Genomic DNA, 24406 nt, shown 5'->3' on the forward strand with positions numbered 1-24406 from the left:
TAGCACTTGCTGGCCCTTTTGCCTTCACTCTGCAGTCCAGCTCACCCCAAACCATCTCGATTGGGTTCAGGTCTGCTGATTGTGGAGGCCAGGTCATCTGGCGTAACACCCCATCACTCTCCTTCTTAGCCAAATAGCCCTTACACAGCCTGGAGGTTTGTTTGGGGTCATTGTCCTGTTAAAAAAAAAATGATAGTCCAACTAAGTGCAAACCGGATGGAATAGCATGCCGCTGCAAGATGCTGCCATGCTGGTTTAGTATGCCTTCAATTTTGAATAAATCCCCAACAGTGTCACCAGCAAAGCACCCCCACACCATCACACCTCCTCCTCCATGCTTCACGGTGGTAACCAGGCATGTAGAGTCTATCTGTTCACCTTTTCTGCGTTGCACAAAGACACGATGGTTAGATCCAAAGATCTCAAATTTGGACTCATCAGACCAAAGCACAGATTTCCACTGGTCTAATGTCCATTCCTTGTGTTCTTTAGCCCAAACACGTCTCTTCTGCTTGCTGCCTGTCCTTAGCAGTGGTTTCCTAGTAGCTATTTTACCATGAATGCCTGCTGCACAAAGTCTCCTTTTAACAGTTGTTGTAGAGTTGTGCCTGCTGCTTGACCTGGTCTCTAATCTGAGCTGCTGTTAACCTGCGATTTCTGAGGCTGGTGACTCGGATAAACTTATCCTCTGCAGCAGAGGTGACTCTTGGTCTTCCTTTCCTGGGGCGATCCTCATGTGAGCCAGTTTCTTTGTAGCGTTTGATGGTTTTTGCCACTGCACTTGGGGACACTTTTAAAGTTTTCCCAAATTTTCAGACTGCCTGACCTTCATTTCTTAAAGTAATGATGGCCACTCGTTTTTCCTTACTTAGCTGCTTTTTTCTTGCCATAATACAAATTCTAACAGTCTATTCAGTAGGACTATCAGCTGTGTATCCACCAGACTTCTGCACAACACAACTGATGGTCCCAACCCCATATACAAGGCAACAAATTCCACTTATTAAACCTGACAGGGCACACCTGTGAAGTGAAAACCATTTCTGGTGACTACCTCTTCAAGAGAATGCCAAAAGTGTGCAAAGCAGTAATCAAAGCAAAAGGTGGCTACTTTGAAGAACCTAGAATATAAGACATATTTTTAGTTGTTTCACACTTTTTTAAGTACTTCATTCCACATGTTATAATTCAGAGTTTTGATGCCTTCAATGTGAATCTACAATTTTCAGAGTCCTGAAAATAAACAAAACTTTTTGAATGAGGTGTGTCCAAACTTTTGGTCTGTACTGTGTATATATACAGTACAGACCAATCTATATATATAATTGCCTTATTCTGTCTGTCTGTCTGTCTGTCTTGCTCCAAAATTGTGTCGTGGTGACTGTGTCGTTACAGTGACAACTGTCGGATTGGCTGCTAGGCTCGGCCTGGCCCCGCCCCCCCATGGATTGGACGCTCACCTCGGCCCCGCCCCCCGCATGGATTGGCCGCTCGCCACGGCCCTCCGCACGCATCGCCCGCTCCCGCTCGCCTCGGCCTGGCTCCGCCCCCCGCATGGATTGGCCGCTCGCCACGGCCCTCCGCACGCATCGCCCACTCCCGCTCGCCTCGGCCTGGCCCCGCTTCCCGCATGGATTGGCCGCTCGTCACGGCCCACCGCACGCATTGCCCGCTCCAGCGTATACTGGCTCCCGGTACACATGTGCAGGGAGCCGGTATACGTTGACACCTCGCCCGCTCGGCCCCGCCCCCGACGTACATAACTTTGCGATGCTGGGATCATGGATTGGCCGCTCGCCACGGCCCTCCGCACGCATCGCCCACTTCTGCTCGTCTCAGCCTGGCCCCGCCCCCTGCATGGATTGGCCGCTCGCCATGGCCCTCCACACGCATCACCCACTCCAGCGTACACCGGCTCCCGGTACACATGTGCAGGGAGCCGGCATACGCTGACGCCTCGCCCTCTCGGCCCCGCCCCCGGCGTACATAACTTTGCGATGCTGGGATCGTGACTGAGCCGGTGTACGCTGGTAACCATGACACACATCAGGTACCTAGAGGAAGCGCTTCCATTAGTTACCCGATGTGTATCATGGCTACCAGCGTACACCGACTCCCGGTACACATGTGCAGGGAGCCGGCATACGCTGACGCCTCGCCCGCTCGGCCCCAACCCCGGCACACGTTGGCATGCTCGGCCCCGCCCTCGGCGGCCTCAGCATGGAGCACGATGGGGGGTGTGCAGCATGGAGGATGGAGCACGATGGGGGATGTGCAGCATCGGGGATGGAGCACGATGGGGGGTGTGCAGCATGGAGGATGGAGCACGATGGAGAGTGTGCAGCATGGAGCATGATGGGGCGTGTGCAGCATGGAGCACGATGGGGGGTGTGCAGCATGGGCGATGGCGCAGGATGGGGGGTGCGCAGCATGGGGGATGGAGCACGATGGGGGGTGCGCAGCATGGGGGATGGAGCACGATGGGGGATGTGCAGCATCGGGGATGGAGCACGATGGGGGGTGCGCAGCATGGAGGATGGAGCACGATGGGGGGTGTGCAGCATGGAGCATGATGGGCGGTGTGCAGCATGGAGCACGATGGGGGGTGTGCAGCATGGACGATGGCGCAGGATGGGGGGTGCGCTGACGCCTTGCCCGCTCGGCCCCGACCCCGGCACACGTTGGCACGCTCGGCCCCACCCTCGGCGGCCCCAGCATGGAGAATGGAGCATGATGGGGGGTGTGCAGCATGGAGGATGGAGCACGATGGGGGATGTGCAGCATCGGGAATGGAGAACGATGGGGGGTGCGCAGCATGGAGGATGGAGCACGATGGGGGGTGTGCAGCATGGAGCATGATGGGGGTGTGCAGCATGGAGCATGATGGGGGGTGTGCAGCATGGACGATGGCGCAGGATGGGGGGTGCGCAGCATGAGGGATGGAGCACGATGGGGGGTGTGCAGCATGGAGGATGGAGTACGATGGGGGGTGTGCAGCATGGAGGATGGAGCACGATGGGGGATGTGCAGCATCGGGGATGGAGCACGATGGGGGGTGTGCAGCATGGAGGATGGAGCACGATGGAGAGTGTGCAGCATGGAGCATGATGGGGCGTGTGCAGCATGGAGCACGATGGGGGGTGTGCAGCATGGGCGATGGCGCAGGATGGGGGGTGCGCAGCATGGGGGATGGAGCACGATGGGGGGTGCGCAGCATGGGGGATGGAGCACGATGGGGGATGTGCAGCATCGGGGATGGAGCACGATGGGGGGTGCGCAGCATGGAGGATGGAGCACGATGGGGGGTGTGCAGCATGGAGCATGATGGGCGGTGTGCAGCATGGAGCACGATGGGGGGTGTGCAGCATGGACGATGGCGCAGGATGGGGGGTGCGCTGACGCCTTGCCCGCTCGGCCCCGACCCCGGCACACGTTGGCACGCTCGGCCCCACCCTCGGCGGCCCCAGCATGGAGAATGGAGCATGATGGGGGGTGTGCAGCATGGAGGATGGAGCACGATGGGGGATGTGCAGCATCGGGAATGGAGAACGATGGGGGGTGCGCAGCATGGAGGATGGAGCACGATGGGGGGTGTGCAGCATGGAGCATGATGGGGGTGTGCAGCATGGAGCATGATGGGGGGTGTGCAGCATGGACGATGGCGCAGGATGGGGGGTGCGCAGCATGAGGGATGGAGCACGATGGGGCGTGTGCAGCATGGAGGATGGAGTACGATGGGGGGTGTGCAGCATGGAAGTTGGAGCACGATGGGGAGTGTGCAGCATGGAGCACAATGGTGGTGTGCAGCATGTGGGATGGAGCACGATGGGGGGTGCGCAGCATGTGGGATGGAGCACGATGGGGGTTGCGCAGCATCGGGGATGGAGCACGATGGGGGGTGTGCAGCATGGGGGATGGAGCATGATGGGGGTGCGCAGCATGGAGTATGGACCATGATGGGGGGTGTGCAGCATGGAGTATGGAGCATGATGGGGGGTGTGCAGCATGGAGGATGGAGCACGATAGGGGGTGCGCAGCATGGGGAATGGAGCACGATGGGGGATATGCAGTATGGATGATGGCGTACAATGGGGGGTGTGCAGCATGGAGGATGGAGCACGATGTGCAGCATGAAGCACGATGGGGGGGTGCAACATGGAGGATGGAGCATGATGAGGGTTGCGCAGCATGGGGGATGGAGCTCGATGGGGGGTGCGCAACATGGGGGATGGAGCACAATGGGGGGTGTGCAGCATGGAGGATGGAGCACGATGGGGGGTGTGCAGCATGGAAGATGGAGCACGATAGGGGGTGTGCAGCATGAGGGATGGAGCACGATGGGGGGTGTGCAGCATAGAGGATGGATTACGATGGGGGGTGCGCAGCATGTGGGATGGAGCACGATGGGGGTTGCGCAGCATGGGGGATGGAGCATGATGGGGGTGCACAGCATGGAGGATGGAGCACGATGTGGGGTGTGCAGCATGGAGTATGGAGCACGATAGGGGGTGTGCAGCATGGAGGATGGAGTACGATGGGGGGTGCGCAGCATGGGGGATGGAGCATGATGGGGGTGCACAGCATGGAGGATGGAGCACGATGTGGGGTGCGCAGCATGGGGGATGGAGCATGATGGGGGTGCACAGCATGGAGGATGGAGCACGATGTGGGGTGTGCAGCATGGAGTATGGAGCACGATAGGGGGTGTGCAGCATGGAGTATGGAGCACGATAGGGGGTGTGCAGCATGGAGGATGGAGCACGATGGGGGGTGCGCAGCATGGGGGATGGAGCACGATGGGGGGTTTGCAGTATGGATGATGTTGCACGATGGGGGGTGCGCAGCATGAGGGATGGAGCACGATGGGGGGTGTGCAGCATGGAGGATGGAGCACGATGGGGGGGTGTGCAGCATGGAAGATGGAGCACGATGGGGGGTGTGCAGCATGGAGCACGATGGGGGGTGTGCAGCATGGAGGATGGAGTACGATGGGGGGTGCGCAGCATGAGGGATGGAGCACGATGGGGGTTGCGCAGCATGGGGGATGGAGCACGATGGGGGTGCGCAGCATGAGGGATGGAGCACGATGGGGGGTGCGCAGCATGGAAGATGGAGCACGATGGGGGGTGTGCAGCATGGAGTATGGAGCACGATGGGGGGTGTGCAGCATGGAGGATGGAGCACGATGGGGGGTGTGCAGCATGGAGGATGGAGCACGATAGGTGGTGCACAGCATAGAGGATGGAGCACGATGGGCGGTGCACAGCATGGGGGATGGAGCACGATGGGGGTGCGCAGCATGGGGGATGGAGCACGATAGGGGGTGCGCAGCATGGAGGATGGAGCACGATGGGGGGTGCGCAGCATGGGGGATAGAGCACAATGGGGGTGTGCAGCATGGAGGATGGAGCACGATGGGGGGTGTGCAGCATGGAGGATGGAGCACGATGGGGGGTGTGCAGCACGGAGTATGGAGCACGATGGGGGGTGTGCAGCATGGAGGATGGAGCATGATGGGGGGGTGCAGCATGGGGGATGGAGCATGATGGGGGTGCGCAGCATGGGTGATTGAGCACAATGGGGATGCGCAGCATGGGGGAAAGAGCACGATGGGGGGTGTGCAGCATGGGGGATGGAGCACGATGGGGGTGCACACCTCCCCCAAAAACACACACACACCGCCACACGCTCACCGCACAACACACCACACACACACACACACTGGGAACCATAAACACCGCCCTACACAGACACCCACACAGACAACGCAGCACACACACAAACACCGTGGAATACACAAATGTATGCACATACCGCGCAACACACACACATTGCACAAAACATACCTCCCCCCAAAACACACACGCAACCCCCACACACACACACACACACAAACTGCGCAACACACAGCACAACACACACACACAACACTGCAGACACACAGCGCTCCACAAACAACACCGCTCTCACCCCCCCCCACACCCAGACAACACCCAGAACATTTACAGCGCCCTACACAAACACTTGGCAACTACACACAACATCTATTTATATAACAAAAATCATACATTACCTACACAATACGTAAATTCTAGAATTCCCGATGCGTTAGAATCGGGCCACCTTCTAGTTATTATATAATGGCCATAGTCAGCATGGGCCCTCAGTTTGCAAATAACAATGTCACTACATTTATGTACATAGTTTTTTATCTATCAAATGGTGAATGAATTAAGCCGCTATTGATCATTCTTAGTAATAGAGGTACAATATCACACTCCTGGCATTTTCTTCAGCTCTTCAGTTATTTATTTTAGAGCCATGGCTGGAAAATCATCTGGAAATATCTGGATTGATACATTTGATCGACTACAAAAAAAAGACTTACAAGAAAAATATGGAAGAAAGTGGATTCTGCAGTTCAACTACCATTTGGAGAACAGTTTGACTGAAGAGCAGAGACAGAAAAAGTGGAAAATATCACAAACCACAAAGCCTGCCAGGTAAGATTATACTGAGCAATGGCGCCCTCTAGTGGACATAACACAAATTCACGTCACATACAGATGAGAAATTAAGAAACCCCTCAGGTTCACAAGTCTTAATTTGATACTCTTAGTCCAAGTTTACATTGCTGGCATATCACCAAATTCCAGAACTGGTAACAATATAATAGCACTAAGGGTTTACTCCCACTTGCGTATTAATATGCCCAATTCAATGCATTAAATACCAGATTGCATTCGCACCAATGTTATTCTATAACATACAGTATGAAAAAAAAGCTGCCATTGATCAAAAATCAAGTGGCTTTTTAATAAAGAGTTCTGTACCAGGATCCATGCAAACATTGGCTGAGATCACATGTCCTATAATTATTTGTTAGAGTACGATTCCACTTGCGTCTAGCACGGTCGAGTGCAATCTGATAAAACATCGTACTGTATTCACACTGGTGCAAAACTATGGGGCAGTGTCCATCTGCGATTGATTTCTCATTCCATATCGGCCTGAGAAATGAATCGCAGCATGCTGTGTTTATGAAACATTACACTGCACTCGCATGTCATCCGACCGCAGTGCGATATCCGCAGAGACAGGCCCCAGAGGAGATGGGGAGAAATTGCTCCCTCTCTCTTCTCCGCACCTGTGATACGATCTCAAAATTGCATCACAGTCACATGACCCTCGGCTGACACCCGCAGCTCAGTGCTCAATGCTCTTGCATTGGAAGCTATGCGCAAGCGGAACCGTGTCCTTAGAACAGATCCTGCAGTGATCCGTTGGGGAAACAGTTCTGCAAACACAACTTTTTTGTCTATTGTTACTGATGTATGTACTGTATATTTTTTTTATTAACGTTGGAGTCTACGGAGGACAGATCTGTTAATAGATTGCTATTTATCTTCCATTTGAAATGGATGCTGTAATATAAAAAATGGATCCGTTACAAAGTAAAGAAAAACAAATGGCTAAATAGCAATCAGCATCCGTTCTCCATAGACCCCAATGCTAAAAAAATGGATCCGGCAGAAATCAGTTATTTAACAACGGACAAAAATGTTATGTTTGCACAACTTTTTACGATCGGATCTCTGCAGGATCTAATGGATGATTACAGGACATGCGACCTCAGCCTAAAGGCCACGTCTCACTAAGTGACATCGCTGCTGAGTCACGGTTTTTGTGACGCAACAGCGATCTTGCTAGCGATGTCGCTGTGTGTGATATCCAGCAACGACCTGGCCCCTGCTGTGAGGTCGCCGGTCGTTGCTGAATGTCCTGGACCATTTTTTGGTCGTTGCTCTCCCACTGTGAAGCACACATCACTGTGTTTGACAGCGAGAGAGCAACAATCTGAATGTGCAGGGAGCAGGGAGCCGGCTTCTGCGGACGCTGGTAACCAAGGAACACATCAGGTAACCAAGCAAAGGCTTTGCTTGGTTACCCGATATTTACCTTGGTTACCAGCATCTGCAGCTTCTAGAAGCTGGCTCCCTGCTCCCTGCACATGTAGCCAAGGTACACATCGGTTATCTATAAGCAAAGCGCTTTGCTTAGTAACCCAATGTGTACTATGGTTACCAAGCACAGGGTCGTTACAGGGGTCGCTGGTGGCTGATCTCTGATCGCTGTGGAGATCTGCCTGATTGACAGCTCACCAGCAACCATGTAGCGACGCTCCAGCAATCCCTGCCAGGTCAGATCGCTGGTGGGATCGCTGGAGCGTCGTTTAGTGTGACGGTACCTTAAGATTGCTGTGAGGCGCTATCTGAGCCTACCACCTACTGTTAACAGAATCCCTTTAGTCTCGAACCCTTAATCCCCTTACCCACTCCTCCCTCTCCTTTTTTTCCACTGCACTGGCATAAGATATAGAGCAGACTCTTACCATATCTTATAAATGTTATTAGACTTTGAGTTCCAGCTCACTCCCATGTAAACGCAATTACACGTGTCGCTTTGAACGCAGGTACGGAGGGCCCTCTACTTTGTATATGAGACTTTCACGTATTCTAATTTCACAGAGAAATTCTTGCAGCACCTTTTTAATATAGGACTCCAGACTATGAGAACCACTTAAAGCACGAACATACCCAGTGCACAGTAGTGTGATATACAGTTTCTCTACTTTCATTTACAATCACAGGAATTCATCTTCACCCAAACAATTTCATCCAGAGAAACAACTGTTAACCCTAGAATGTGCAACCATAGAAATCTACCATAGAAAACAAGTAACCTAGCAGGCCTGCGAGGCCCCAGGTATGCGTTCTAGGGTTAAAAAAAGACCTGGTTCATTCTTTTGAATCACAAAATACCTTTTGAAACCACAATTCATGTTGACATCCTCACATTGATTTCTTTTTAAACAATGAATTTAATGATGTTATAGACAACCTGTCAGCTGATTCATGATCCCCTATCTGACAGGTGTCTGTGTGTGAATACCAGGGACTTGCCTTGGACTAGTCATCCGAGAAAAAATTATACCCAGCCAATTTTTTCATAAAATGTTTTCTCTGAAATACTGAAGTGTTTCAGAGTAAGGCCGGGGTATAGCATATAGCAATGGATGCGAGAGAATAAATCCGATATGCTGAGCTCAAACTCTGCTGCGAGCATGAGCCAAGAGTCATTCTATTGCTATCTGATTCTCACACATGCGAAAATCAGAGCACAGGTGAGGAGAAGAAAGACATTCATTTCTTCATTGACTGTCTCGGAAAACATCAGACTACAGACTTGGGCATCAAAATGCTGTGTGCTGATTCGTAGGCAGACTAGCAATAGTTAATCTCTGCTAGCCTGCTTGATCCTTTAATAACATGTTGTAGGGAGACCTATCACACCTGCTCCCCTCCTAGTTATGGTGGAATCCTTCTAGCCATGCCATCTATAGTTTGTTCTATGTTGGTCTGTGAGGTGTGGTGTCCCAGACTCTTTGGTGAAAGTTTTGCTTTAGTTGTGCCCATTGCTTGGAGTGGAGTTTTGTACTTCCTTCCTGCTCTTGATTTCTTCCCAAATCTGTTATTGTCTATACCTTTTGTGTGTGTGTGTACTGTGTGAGAAAGTTTTGTTTTTTGCCTTGTCTGTTTTTATCTATGGTTTCAATACGCTCCTGTCCTTTCCCTCCCTAGGAGGAGGGGGAATCAGATCAGGACTTGTCAGGAGCTGGGCCAGGAAGGAAACTCAGGCCTCTCCACCATCAGGAATATCCCTGAGATTAGGGATAACGTAGAGTCCCCTGCTTGAGGGACAGCTTAGGGACCCCGCTATCCCAAAGTCATTGTGACACTTATTTTTTGTAGGATGAGCTGTACTTAACCATCCATTTTTGTATGTGATATACTGAAAAGCTGTGAAAAAATTACAAGTGTACTGAAATGGCTAAAAACTGCAATTCTGCAATAGCTTTTTTTCTTTTAATTTATCTACAGCATTCATTTTATGTGAAAATTGCCCTGGCAGTATGATTCTCTAGGTCAGTACAGTACCTATACTAAACATGCATCATTTTTGTTTTATTTATGAGGTGAAAAATTGAGACTTTTTTGAGAGTCAAAACTTTTCTATTTTTGGAATATGGAGCTGTGTGAGGGCTTTTTTTTGCTCCCAGAGACTGTTTTTATTGATATCACTTTGCGGTAATGTTATGGTTAATATTTTATATTAAGTTTTGATTATCATTTAAGCAATTTATATATGTTTAATAATTTTGTATTTTTGTATTAGCTTTATAAGTGTTATTCATAAAAGCAATAGCACTGGGTGTAGTCTCTTTAAAGAGGCCTTTGTCTAAAGTTTCTTTGTTACTGAAGGTCCAGAAAACTGGACAGAACTAGATTTTTAGGAATGCAGCAGGATCCATAATTTACGATTTTGTTATTTCCAACTTTCATTCCATTTTTGGTCATGTACTAAGCCGTCCCCTTTTCTTTTGTGGTTGTAATAAACTACTGTTTGGGCATCTGAGATTCAGACAAAGCCTGGTACACGGACATTGACTGTGTGTTATTGTGTTTGTCTCCGATGCATCGCTATTAATTGGACCAACATTGGCAGATCTGGAGATCCCTTGCATCTCACCCTAAATTAGCTCTCCCAAGAAAGGGGTTTCCACGACAGAACATACAATGTACTACCTTTTTTTGTACTGTTGCGCTGGACAAAATAAGCAAAATTCTGGAATTTTGATTGATTTTACTTGTTATGCTGTTTATTTTATATTTTGATAGACTGGACTTTTACAAGTGCAGTGATACCAAATATGTGTATTTTCTAGAATGTTTTATGTTTCTTAATTGTTAATGGGAAAAAGGAGAGGTAATTTGAATATTTTTTCTTTTTTTGTATTTTTTTAAAACATTTATTTTTTGCTTTTCACTATATTTTTGAGTCCCCTTATGGGACTTGAATCTGCCATCATCCGATCGCTTATGCTACAGTAATGGCCAAAAGTGTTGGCACCCTTGAAATTGTTTCAGAAAATGGAGTATTCCTCCCAGAACGTTATTACAGTTACACATTTTGTTATACACATATGTATTTCCTTTGTGTATATTTAAACAACACAAAAATACAAAGGAAAAAAAGGCCAATTGGACATAATGTCACAAATGATGGGCGAGTGTGCTTGGCACTGCTCATTACTCGATCAAGCATCGGAGGGCTCGGGTATTCGCGGAGCTCAGCCAAGTATCGCAGGTGCGCAGATATTTCATTCATGAAACGACTACAATGCACAGGCTTAGGCTTGCTTCATTGTATGATGTGTGTAGGCACTCCAGGTGAGAGCCATATGCAGTCTCCTGGGGGTAAAACATCGTTCTCAGACATAGTGTAACCAAAAACAAACAGAAAGAAAACCCTCCCTCCAGAAATGTTCTGTTTATGGCTGGCTGTATGTAGGCGGAGACCCGAATAGGCCAATTGTTGACTTTCATTAATGTTCATTACATTGTTTGTTCAAGCGGTCACTGAGGTTACTCGCGGCCACCGCTGGATCCAGTGACAGCGGGTAACCTCAGTGACAGCTCAGCTGATCACGCGGCTCTCTTCATTTGCTGCGTGGAGGTGACAGGAGCGGCGGTGTCTTTTGCTGCTCCGGTCACCTTCATGCAGCAGAGCTGGAAGCGATGCTGGACCATCCTGGATTACGCCGGACATGGAGGGCTTTGTCGGGCTGATTAAATTGGTGAACCAGGGAATGTGTTTGTGTTTTTTATTTTTAATAAAGGATTTTTCAGGTGTGTGTGTTTATTTACTGTAATTTACAGATCAATCATGGAAGGTATCTCCGGGAGACGCCAGACATGATTAATCTAGGATTTAGTGGCAGCTATGGGCTGCCATTAACTCCTTATTACCCCAATTTGCCCTGGAAGAGCCGGGTACTGTCCCAGAATTGTCGCATCTAATGTATGCGGCAATTCTGGGCGTCTGCTGGCTGATATTGTTAGGCTGGGGGGCTCCCCATAACGTGGAGCTCCCCATCCTGAGAGTACCAGCCTGCAGCCGTATGGCTTTATCTGGCTGGTATTAAAATAGGGGGGGACCGTACGCCATTTTTTTAATTATTTATTTATTTATTTCTATACTCCATGGTGACACGCCCATCGTCTGCTGTGATTGGGTGCAGTGCAACACCTGTCACTCAGCGTGGGGGCGTGTCTCACTGCAACCAATCATAGGCGCCGGTGGGCGGGGAAAGCAGGGAATACGAGATTGTTTAATGAGCGGCCGGCTTTTTCAAATTAGAAAAAGCCGCCGGAGCAGTGTGAACGCCGTGCAGCGCCGCGCCGGTGATCGGAGATCGGTGAGTATGAGAGAGGGGGGGAAACTTCAGTCACTTGGGGGATTAACGGTCACTGGTGAATCCTTCACAGGTGACCGCTAATCAGTACACGGCACACAGACAGAGCCGCGGCATGACAATGAAGTCGGGTGAAGTTCACCCGAGTTCATTCTCATCCCGTTACTCTGTCTTCCGACATGTAGTAACGACATTTTGCATCACACACGTACATTTCACACGGACAACATAACCACACATCCGTGCAAGGAACGTTTTATTTGGACTCCCATAGGCTAACATTATGTCTGTGTGTGCGTGCTCCGTCCCAAAAACGAACATGCTTCCGTGCCAAACGGAGCAAAACACGTGGGATGCACACGAACACACGGAAGATCAAATAACACGCACGTGTGCCTTTAAAAATAAAAAAAATATGTGCAAGTTTGGTTGTATCTCCGGTATGTACGGAAACGGACCAAACACGCACGTTTTAAACGGATGTGTGTTGCAGGCCTCAGAAGGATTTTGACTTATTCATGTACGTTTTGGCAAACTGCAATCTAGCTTTTTATGTCCCTTGTCCGCTGTTGAGTCATCCTGGGTTTCCTGCCAAAGCATTTCAATTCATTCACATGTCTATGGATAGTTTATGCAGACCCTGATGCACCCTGAGCTTGCAAGAGAGGTTGAATCTCTATAGGACTTGATTGGGGTTTATCCACCATCTGGACTATCCTGCATTGCAACCCTTTATCAATTTTTCTCTGCTGTCCGCGTCCAGGTAGATTAGCTAAAGTGCCATGAGTTGTCAACTTTTTGATTATGTTCTGCACCATGGACAAAGGAACATCAAGATCTTTGGATATGGACTTGCAATCTTGAAATTGTTAATATTTTTCAATAATTTTGGTTCCTAAGTCCATAGACCATTCTCTTCTCTTTCTGTTCTCCATGGTTAGTGTGGCATACACAGACACACAATGCAAAGATCAAGTTAACTTTCCCTTTTTTATCTGGTTTCAGGTGTGATTTTCATATTGCCGACACTTGGTAGGCCCGTTTCACACATCCGGCATTTCGCCGGATGATGGATCCGGCACGCATGCAGTACAGTATATTCATTTACAGTGGAAGTGCGACACCATGCGGACAAATGCAGTTGTGCATGAAGCACACAACCGCATGGTGTCGCGCTTCCACTGTAAATGAATGTACTGTACTGCATGCGTGCCGTATCCGGCATCCGGTGAAATGCCGGATGTGTGAAAAGGGCCTTACTTGCCACAGGTGAGTTTGAATGAGCGTCACAAGGTTGACACAAAGTTGTTTGCCTACAATTCTGCAAAGGTGCCAACAATTTTGTTTGGCCATATTTGAGGTTTTGTGTGATATTATGTCCAATTTGCCTTTTTTTTGTCAGTTTTATTTTGTGTTGTTCGAATACACACAAAAGAAATAATCATATGTATAACAAAACGTGGAACTGCAAGAATTTTGTGGGAGAAAAACTTAATTCTCTAGAACAATTTCAAGATTGCCAACAATTTTGGCTATGACAGGATATACGACAATGAGACAATACACCAGCCACAGGCTTGTATGTGGCTGTGCAGGGCCTGCCGCTTGATGGCCATCACTTTAAAAGATATGTCAGTGCACTGTGTGGCCATATCTGCTGTGCCAGCCTGTCAGCATTACTTCTAGCAGACAAGTACAGTGCACACTAAAACTGCTGTATATATATCACATGAGACATGGAGGCTAAAGATATACATCACATGAGGGCCTGAGGGTAAAGACATTACCGGGGAGGCTGGGTACATAGACCTCACTGGGGGCATAAATATCACTGGATGCATAGATGACACTGGGGGTATATATATCACTTAGGATACTGAGACATAGATATCACTGGGGACAAACACATTACGGAGGATACTGGGGGCATAGACATCACTGAGGAGACTGGGGGACACAGATGTCACTGGGGCATAGACATCATTGGGGGCATAGATACCACTGAGGAGAATGGGGAGCATAGACATCACAGAGGCATAGTCATCACTAGGGGCATAAATATAATTGAGGGGCATAGAAATAACTGGCGGGCATACACATTACTGGTGGGCATACACAATACTGGTGGGCATACACATTACTGGTGGGCATACACGTTAATAAGGGGCATTCACATTACTGGAGGATACACATTACTGAGGGTACACATTACTAGGGGGAATACACGTTACTGCAGATGTGAAGCCCCGCGAACGCTGTGTCGGTGCATTACCTTCAGGGACTCCACTCGGCTGGATCTCCGTCACTGGTAGGAAATCTTCTGTTTGATCGTGACGCCACTCTCAGTATTGCGGTCAGTGGGGACCGCCACTGCAGGTTAGGGGTGCCTGGGGCTGATGATATGTGCAGTCAGATGTAGTAGCCTCCTGAGAGTGAGGCATGCCCCAGGGTCCAGTGTAGATGCGTAGTACTACAAGTCGCAGAATGACTCACACAGGCAGAACTGTCTTTCAAGGGCTTTACTCACATTTGATGGCAGGGTGAGTAGCCCGGGCGTAGCTGAGATGAACCAGGTTGGAACCAGGTATCCTTCAGGCTGACTTTATGAGGGTGACTACCAACTCGCCTTCCTTAGCCCTTGGTGGTTTGGGGTGACCCCGACTTTTAGTCCCTATGGGGGTCACCCAGGGAAGATGCTGAAGCCTCTCTCCCCTTCGTTTGCCGTGTGCTTGTCGCCTGGGCCAGGCCACTCCAGCTGCTTGCCTCCTGTGACCTATGGGCCCTAACTGTGGCTACGTGGCTGCGGCTTTTGTGGTGTTGTGGCGTGGGCTTTGAGAGCCCCACACCGGCAGGTTTAGCAAAAGAAAGCTGGATCTATCTCCGCTTCGGGATCTGCCGCCCGTTTGGGCCTGGTACTCTCTAGCAGTCTCCTTACTTCCCACTCCGTTGCTCTCTCTCTAGCTGAAGATGGATTTCGGGTAGCCCTCCTAGTTGACCGTTCTCCCCCGTCAGTAGCCACTGCGCGGGCGCTGTTAGACAGCAACAGCCCCACAGGTCTGCTCCTCACTGAGCCCTATGGAGTTCTGCTCTAACTGACTCACTGCCCCTCCTCTCCTGTTCTTGCCTACGCCACCTAGCAACCAGACTCTCTTACCACACCCCTTGAGAGGAGATGGAGGCTTTTGGCCCCCTCCACTATTCCAGTGAAGGTCAAGGCTTTTCCCCCTCCTGGGATCCCCAGGGGACCTCTCATGGGTACATGTGTGAGAGCTGATTACTATGCGCCTGTGTTCCACACCCCGGTCAGCCTTCTGGATTACCTGTATTGTACTGTCCCCAGCATGGGTGCAGTACTCAGTGGTGCCTGACCAGGTCAGGGGCGCCACATTCCCCCTTAGTTATCACCAGCACGTCCTCGGGCTGCAAGACAACATTTTAAAATGCATAAAACATTAAAACATTATAAAACTTTTAAAAGCACCAGGTACCATACATCACCACCCTCCACCCACAAGTCCGTTAACCCACCCAAAACCCTTTCACGTTGGCCGCGACTTCAGCCACTTCTGGCAGGATGTAGAGGCGGCTTTCATGGGCTGGTGGTCTTCAGGGTATACCTGGCCTGGTGGATCCGCGCCTTCAGCCTCTTCTGGCAGGATGCAGAGGCGGCCTCCACAGTTGGTGCTGACCAGGTACCCTCTTTGTGGTGGAGAGCCAGGCCCCATAAACAGGCATGCTCTCTGGTCGCAGGTGAGCCAAGGCCCTATATACGGACGGGCTCCTCCTGGTTGCAGACGAGCCAAGCCCCTAAACAGGCTGACTCTGGTGGTGGTGGTGCCCTCTGGTGTAACTATTTACACTGCGAGAGTTTGTGGCTATAGCCAGTTCATAGCCTTAAGGTTTATGGTTTTCTCACAATAGTTTTTGTGGGCACATTACTTGAACTTGAGAACGTTGCAAAACAAACTTTTCAAAACTTTAACTGATAACTTCTTTCTTTACTTTACTCCTCCATACCAGGGCTTGGGCCTGTAGGGCTGCGGCACCTGCTGCTTTCTTGCTCTTTGTCGTCGTCTGAGGTAGTTTCATCTGTAGGTTCCTTGTCTTTTCTTTCTTGATCTTCATCTGTTTCCTTTGCTGCATCTGTTTCTTTATCTCTTCTGTTGACAAATATCCCTTCTTTGATACCAGGGGCTACAATGAATCCATATCCACTTCTCAAATTGAAATCCTCTACTACTCCTCTGCAAAGGGGTCCTCTGACCTGGGCTTTGGCTCTTCTCAGGAACCTTTTCTCCTGTAGGTCTCTGGCTGTGACTTCTCTCTGCTCTGGGGATTGTGGTGCAGGGGACAGCGTTGTTCTGTTGCGACGCCTTGTCTTGCAGGCTGGGTTCTGCTGGGCTGTTACCTCAATGCCTGCAGGGCCCCAAGTGAGGTTTCTGGGCTGATCTTCATCTGCAGACGGTGTCAAGTCCTCCTCATCCCAACGGGAATAGGGTAACATCTCCGGCTCTGAGTATTGCTCCACTGCCGGTGGCTCCGGAGTCAGCTCCTCAGCTTTCTGGCCTCCTCTCCCCCTTAGTTCTTCGCTGCACTCTGGTTGTGGTAGCGCTGGAGATGAGTGGTCCTCAGCTGGTCTGGGCGGTGGACTCTCTGGCGCGGCTGCAGGGGTTGCCTGAATCTCCTTGGGGGTATGCGGAGGGAGCAGATACCGATCCACCATCTCTTGTGGGAACTGGGCCTCTAGGTCAGCCTTCAGCTTCCAGTATTCGGGGTCCTCTCCTATCAGGGTCTTCCTAGCAGGGACCTCTTTGGACTGGGGAGCGGTGTCTGCTCTGGCCTTGCAGGCCGGGGTAAATGATGAGGTAATCTCTTCTTGGCGGGCCGCGCCTGGCATGGCGGCGGCCTGGTCTTGGCGGGCCGCGCCCGGCATGGCGGCGGCCTGGTCTTGGCGGGCCGCGCCCTGTTTGGCGGCGGCCTGGTCTTGGCGGGCCGCGCCCGGCATGGCGGCGGCCTGGTCTTGGCGGGCCGCGCCCGGCATGGCGGCGGCCTGGTCTTGGCGGGCCGCGCCCGGCATGGCGGCGGCCTGGATCGGCGTCGCAGCTGTGATGGAATCTGTGCAGGCTGGGCTGGACGTCGCTGCAGCAGTCTGGGCTTGGCGGGCCGCGCCTGGCGTGGCTGCGGCCTGGTTCAGCACCTCACTTGCGGCGCGGACGAGCGTTGCTGCGGCGGTGGGGTCTCGGCGGGCCGGGCCTAGCAGGGCGGCGGCCTGGGTCAGCGTTACGCCTGCGACGCGGATGAGGGTCGCGGTGGCAGCCGGTTCTTTGCGGGCCGGACTGGGCGTTGCTGCAGGGACCGGGTCTTGGTGGGCCGAGCAGGGCATCGCTGCGGCCGCTGGGGCTTGGAAGGCCGCACCTGGCGTGGCTGCGGCCTGCTTCAGCGTCGCCGCACCGGACGCCTCTTCGGGGACCGCGGGCGTGGCAGCAGGGGTCGGGGCACTTGCGCTGGCCGGGGCATCACTCGACTCACCCACCGGTGGCAGCATCGGGGTCTGCGTCATCGCCGTCCTGTCTGGCACTCGGCGCGCGGCTCTCCTTTCATAGGCCCGAACCGCCGCGGTCATCTCCAGCATTTCCATTCGTTCTTCCCGGATCTGCTCCACAACCCGGGTCTCCAGTCGGTCGCAGAACTGGGCCAGCTCCCGATACCACCAGGCAGCGGAGCCCGGTTCTGGATTTCTGCGGTCAGACGCCATTTCTTCTGCGCCCTCTTCTGCACGACTCTCCAGCTGTGGACTCGCCGTTGCCTCTGATAGCAAGCTGTTCAGTTTCTGCTCTGCCTCTTTCAGCAGCTCCTCTCCCAGCAGCAGGCTTGTGGCTTCCTTTCTGTCCCGACGTCTCTGGACGCCTCCGCTCTCTTCACAAGCGAGGTCAGAACTCTGCAGGGGATCTCTGGGTAGCCACACCTCTTCGTGGGCGGTAACTTCTTCCAGCGCGGGCTGCTGTTGTTTTTCAGCGCGCTTTTCATGGTGGCAATATGGCGGCGCTTCCAATTTTCCAAGCGGACCGCCCAGGCACATGGTCACCTGTCTGAACAGGTCTAGTCCTTATCCTGTTCGTGACGCCAGATGTGAAGCCCCGCGAACGCTGTGTCGGTGCATTACCTTCAGGGACTCCACTCGGCTGGATCTCCGTCACTGGTAGGAAATCTTCTGTTTGATCGTGACGCCACTCTCAGTATTGCGGTCAGTGGGGACCGCCACTGCAGGTTAGGGGTGCCTGGGGCTGATGATATGTGCAGTCAGATGTAGTAGCCTCCTGAGAGTGAGGCATGCCCCAGGGTCCAGTGTAGATGCGTAGTACTACAAGTCGCAGAATGACTCACACAGGCAGAACTGTCTTTCAAGGGCTTTACTCACATTTGATGGCAGGGTGAGTAGCCCGGGCGTAGCTGAGATGAACCAGGTTGGAACCAGGTATCCTTCAGGCTGACTTTATGAGGGTGACTACCAACTCGCCTTCCTTAGCCCTTGGTGGTTTGGGGTGACCCCGACTTTTAGTCCCTATGGGGGTCACCCAGGGAAGATGCTGAAGCCTCTCTCCCCTTCGTTTGCCGTGTGCTTGTCGCCTGGGCCAGGCCACTCCAGCTGCTTGCCTCCTGTGACCTATGGGCCCTAACTGTGGCTACGTGGCTGCGGCTTTTGTGGTGTTGTGGCGTGGGCTTTGAGAGCCCCACACCGGCAGGTTTAGCAAAAGAAAGCTGGATCTATCTCCGCTTCGGGATCTGCCGCCCGTTTGGGCCTGGTACTCTCTAGCAGTCTCCTTACTTCCCACTCCGTTGCTCTCTCTCTAGCTGAAGATGGATTTCGGGTAGCCCTCCTAGTTGACCGTTCTCCCCCGTCAGTAGCCACTGCGCGGGCGCTGTTAGACAGCAACAGCCCCACAGGTCTGCTCCTCACTGAGCCCTATGGAGTTCTGCTCTAACTGACTCACTGCCCCTCCTCTCCTGTTCTTGCCTACGCCACCTAGCAACCAGACTCTCTTACCACACCCCTTGAGAGGAGATGGAGGCTTTTGGCCCCCTCCACTATTCCAGTGAAGGTCAAGGCTTTTCCCCCTCCTGGGATCCCCAGGGGACCTCTCATGGGTACATGTGTGAGAGCTGATTACTATGCGCCTGTGTTCCACACCCCGGTCAGCCTTCTGGATTACCTGTATTGTACTGTCCCCAGCATGGGTGCAGTACTCAGTGGTGCCTGACCAGGTCAGGGGCGCCACACAGACAGTGGGGGAATACATGTTAATGGGATCAGTGGGAAGCATACACGTTACTGGAGCCAGTGGGGAGGATACACATACTGGGGATGCTGGTGCAGCCACTCCTGATTATATGTGGAATGGGAGAGCATCACCCGCTAACTGCTCACAGATGAACCCAGTGCTGAATGCATATGCACGCAGAGTTAAGCAGTGAATGCTGCATGCACATGTTTGGCGGGTTAAAAGGCCGCCAGCCAGAAAAGTGTGACTGCTAGCCTGAGCACTGCGGTCCCTGAGAATCTGCCCGAGGACTACAAAAAAGATAGTGACCTCCTGCCGACAGTGAGTGTGCCCCTCATTTGTCCAGGACCCCAGCACTTGCCCATATGTGCCTGGTGGTGATGCCAGCCCTGTTCATATTCAACACCAATGAGGAATTTATTCCTATCCATACAGTATCCCAGTAGTTTATGTGGCACATATATTCAATTTACAGTAGTTTCTTAAGGCCCCGTCACACAAAGAGATAAATCTTTGTCAGATCTGTGGTTGCAGTGAAATCATGGACATATTGTTCCATTTGTACACATCCACAAACCTGGCACTGATTGTCCACAATTTCACTGCAACCACAGATCTGCCACAGATTTATCTCTGTGTGTACTAAATGGGATTTTTAATAAGAGTGAGACAAGAACAATAACTTACCAGAATAGAAATTTGTAATTAACTCCTAGAAATACATGGAATAAATTTATGATTTTAAATATACTGTCGTTGCAAGTGATTGGCTTCAAATAGGCTGGTCTTCTCTTTGATCTGTTGGGTTTAGAGACTGACCCCATGCAGATTTATTTGCCCTATTCATTATAATCATGGCTAGACCATACACAACATGTTTTTGCCTCCCCCAAGTACAATAATGAAACAACGCAGTAAAAGCAACTCAATGGGGACTCACAACAGAAATTTATTTCACACAAATAATGACGTATTGCTGTTAATGTACAATAAGGGAACAGTACGAGTAATTACAAAAATACAGATTAAAACATAAGAGCTACACAAAATCTTAATGCAATATTGGTATATATGATTTCTTATTACACCGGATAACAGAAAATAGTACGGTTAACTCAGTCACAGTCTCTGTCGGGGAAGCGTCATTGTCACTCTGGCTTTAGTCACAATCCCACTTTTCCAACTAATTTAAGTTATTAGCGCAATGCCTCTAAGAGGACTATAGTGTAACTCACTAAGCCGTAAGTCCAATGCTGGCGGATAACTTTCCCCCCACTGAGTACTGAACGAGAAGAAGCTACTCTGTTCACATGGATCATCTTCTGGCAGTGCTGGGTTCCTTCTGAACACAGTATTAGTTCTTCGGGTTCCTTCTGGAGTCAGTATTCGGTGTTCGGGTTTCTTCTGGAGTCAGTATTCGGTGTTCGGGTTTCTTCTGGAGTCAGTATTTGGTCTTTGGGTTCCTTCTGGAGACAGTATCCGGTCTTCAGGTTCTTTCTGAAGTCAGTATTTGGTCTTCCGGTTACTTCTGGATATCTGACCCAGCATCTCTTCAAATCTCTTCCCTCGAGGAAACACCTATGGTATTACTGAGGTCCTAGTTATTCCTTTGACCAGCAGGTGGCATTGTTCATCCACATACTCTGTAAGATATTAGTTATGTGTGTCTTCTGTTGTTCTTACTCCCTTACATCCTCATAGATTGTCAGCTTATATGAGTTGAGCCATCTTCTCTTGGGTATTGTAGAATAATGTGTTAGTCTGTAACAATGTTTGTACATGTCCTACCGATTTATAAATTGCTGAAGAATATGTTGGAGCTATAGAAATAAAATTACATTATCCTTACCAACTCTAATATTGTACTGTAAAGCTTTATTAATATAATCACTGTTATAATTATTATTCATTTTTTACAGTTTCACCTGCTTGAATTGCTCTCATTTTTGGAACTCTGGTCGAGTCACACTGATCTTTCACTATTGTCTCAGAAAAAACAAGACTGGCACTGTTCTCCTACGTCCTTTTAGCCAGATGTGTCGGGAATGTGACAATAACAACTTCATTAATCCCACATTTAACGTGAAAAGTGTAAAAGCAATACTGGAAACTTTAATTTTAAAAATCAGAAAAAATTGTTATCAGGAGAAGACTGACAGTGATAGCCAAGACAAGATGCACCATAAAATAGTAAGAACCAAACCTCATGAGAGCGATCTGTGTGAAGCTTGTATGAATGGTATATGTAATAAAGACCAAGATGAGTTGTAAAGTTACAGAGGACCAACCAGCAGGATTTTGCTATATGAGGTAATGGCAGCGCCATACAGGCAATAAGATGCTGAATGCAGGCATACCTGTTATAGAAAGATCCGATGCTTGGTTGATGAAATATCTTTACTCAAAATTGCAGAAAAGCACTGCACTTTGATTGACTGGTGCAAAATGGGCGAGTCTTTGTGGGTCGAGTCCTCGCATTTATTTCTCCTCCTCCAGCATCCTCTGGCTTTGCCCCTTTTCTTTATTTGGATATCCTGCTGCCATTGCAGTTGTAGGCGGCGCGTGCACTTTGACACAGTACTCAGGTCTTCATTAAAATGGCACCGGAGTCAGCGCATGCGCGTACCATGATTTCCAATGCCATTTTATTGAACACCCTTCAATGAAGACTGAGAAGCATTGATGCGTGCGTAGATGTAAAAAAAAATGGCATATACGCTGATGCTTCTCAAATGCGGGCTTTACATGAGATGATATATTGTTCGATATGTCGCTGGGGTCACGGTTTTCGTGACGCACATCCGGCATAGCGCACAACGTCATCTCATATGACACCTTTTAGCGATGCAGTATCGCTCACAAATCGTGAGTCATGTACTCGTCGTTAACTTTCATAATATCGTTTATTTTCATGGGTGCAGGTTGTTCATCGTTTCCGTGGCATCACACGTTGCTCCGTGTGACACCACGAGAACGATGAACACAGCGTACCTGCGTCCCACGGCACCCGCCGGCTTAATGGAAGGAAGGAGGTGGGCGGGATGTTTACATCCCGCTCATCTCCGCCCCTCCGCTTCTATTGGCCGCCTGCCGTGTGACATCGCTGTGACGCCGAACGTCCCTCCCACTTCAGTAAGTGGACGTTCGTCGTCCACAGCGAGGTCATCCGGTAGATAAGTGCATGTGACGGGGGTTAAACGAGTTTGTGCGCCACGGGCAAATCGCTGCAAAACGTCGGGGGCGGGTATGATTGCTCGTGCTATCGCACGATAGATCGACTCGTGTAAAGCAGGCTATAGTCTTCAGTACAGTGTGTTCAATAAAATGGTGCCGGAGATTGCAGTACGCTCATCTGCAGTCTCCAGGGCCATTTTAATGAAAGCCTGAGTACTGTGGTAATGCACAAAACCGGTGACGTTACAGCGATGTCGTTTGCGATGTTGCAGTGTGTAAAGCCACATTAACTTCATATCGCTAAATCCTGTTGTTTGGTCTTCTTTAAATATATCAAGTGATATCATCTTCAAATCACTGACATTGTTTTAAAGCTGTAAATGATTGAAAGAAAACTTATACTGATTTTACTATTCAAACTAAAGGTATATCTGTGTAGGTGATAGAATAATAATAACAATGATATCTATCCTTTAGTAATCTAATCTGTCATCACTGAAAAAGCAAGTCTCTGAAATCAACTGCTAATTAGTCCGAGTGCTTGGACAACCCCAATACACTTCCAGGTTAATTTGCAAGCTTTATTTGTCTGTGCTGGTATATCGATTATGCCGGGGCCCCACAGGGATCTACTCCGATCCTCGCATGACACTCTGCTCACGCTGGCAGCACAGCAGAAGCCGAGTGTCATGCGAGTGTCACTGCGACTGAGGTCCGATCATGCGATTGGACCTCAGGTGCGGGGGGCGGGGCGGCACTCAGGAGGGGCAGGCCAGCGCTGAGGAGGGGAGGGATTTATCTCCCTCTCTCCTCCATAGCCGGCTATTGCCATTCTTGCCCTGCACTCGCAGACACCGGTGTACTACGACTGCAGTGCGATTTTTCTCTCACCCCATAGACTTGAATGGGTGCGAGAGATTGAGTCTCGCAATACAGTGGCAGCATGCTGCAATTGTTTTCTCGGTCCGATTAGGGCTGAGAAAATAATCGCTCATGGGTGCTGACACATAGGCTAATATTGGTCCGAGTGGAATGCGATGTTTTATCGCATCCCAATCGCTCCGATTTTCACGCCGTGTGTCTTAGGCCTCACTAAAAAAAATATAAACATATCTATTGATTTCCTATGCCCTACACAGCCATACCATTGGTTTGATTGGTAGTATAATCGGCCTGACAGGTTCCCTTTAAAGTAGCTTCCTAATGCAAAAAATATAGGACTAGAATTTTTCTCAATTCTACTCTTGTAAATTGAATATGATGGAAAGATTATGGTACAATAGAAAGTTTATGGTACAAATAAGCAGTGGCCGTACTCTAAAACCGTTTTGATGGTCCTAAATGACTAGATATCCAGGAAAAGATTCAGATACAGATCTAACAACAGGAGTGTGAAGCCCATGGCACTCAAGCATTTATGAAGTTATACTCTCTGCATGCCCTAACAACTGGGTTGCCAATTAGACTTTTTATTTTTTTCTGGACAGCTTGTCAAAAAAATCATACATTTTAGGGACACATTGAAAATCGTAATAAATCATTACATATAAGTGATACACGTCTACCGCTCATAATTCTGATATGAAGACATCAGGTGTATTCACTGTAAACTATAAAATGGTGAAAATTACACTGA

General features: G+C 49.9%; 1 protein-coding gene across 1 annotated transcript in view; it reads left to right on the forward strand.

Moving 5' to 3' along the window:
- Window positions 1-21884, forward strand: part of LOC142295407 (receptor-transporting protein 3-like) — a 39841-nt gene extending 17957 nt beyond the window's left edge. The window contains exons 2-3 of the mRNA XM_075338512.1: window positions 6318-6503; window positions 21516-21884. Coding sequence (XP_075194627.1) covers window positions 6322-6503; window positions 21516-21867 — 534 coding nt within the window. The 5' untranslated portion in view covers window positions 6318-6321 and the 3' untranslated portion in view covers window positions 21868-21884. The remainder of the gene's footprint in view (window positions 1-6317; window positions 6504-21515) is intronic.
- Window positions 21885-24406: the final 2522 nt, after the last annotated feature.

This window comes from Anomaloglossus baeobatrachus, chromosome 3 (assembly GCF_048569485.1).
Source record: "Anomaloglossus baeobatrachus isolate aAnoBae1 chromosome 3, aAnoBae1.hap1, whole genome shotgun sequence".
NCBI lineage: Eukaryota > Metazoa > Chordata > Amphibia > Anura > Aromobatidae > Anomaloglossus > Anomaloglossus baeobatrachus.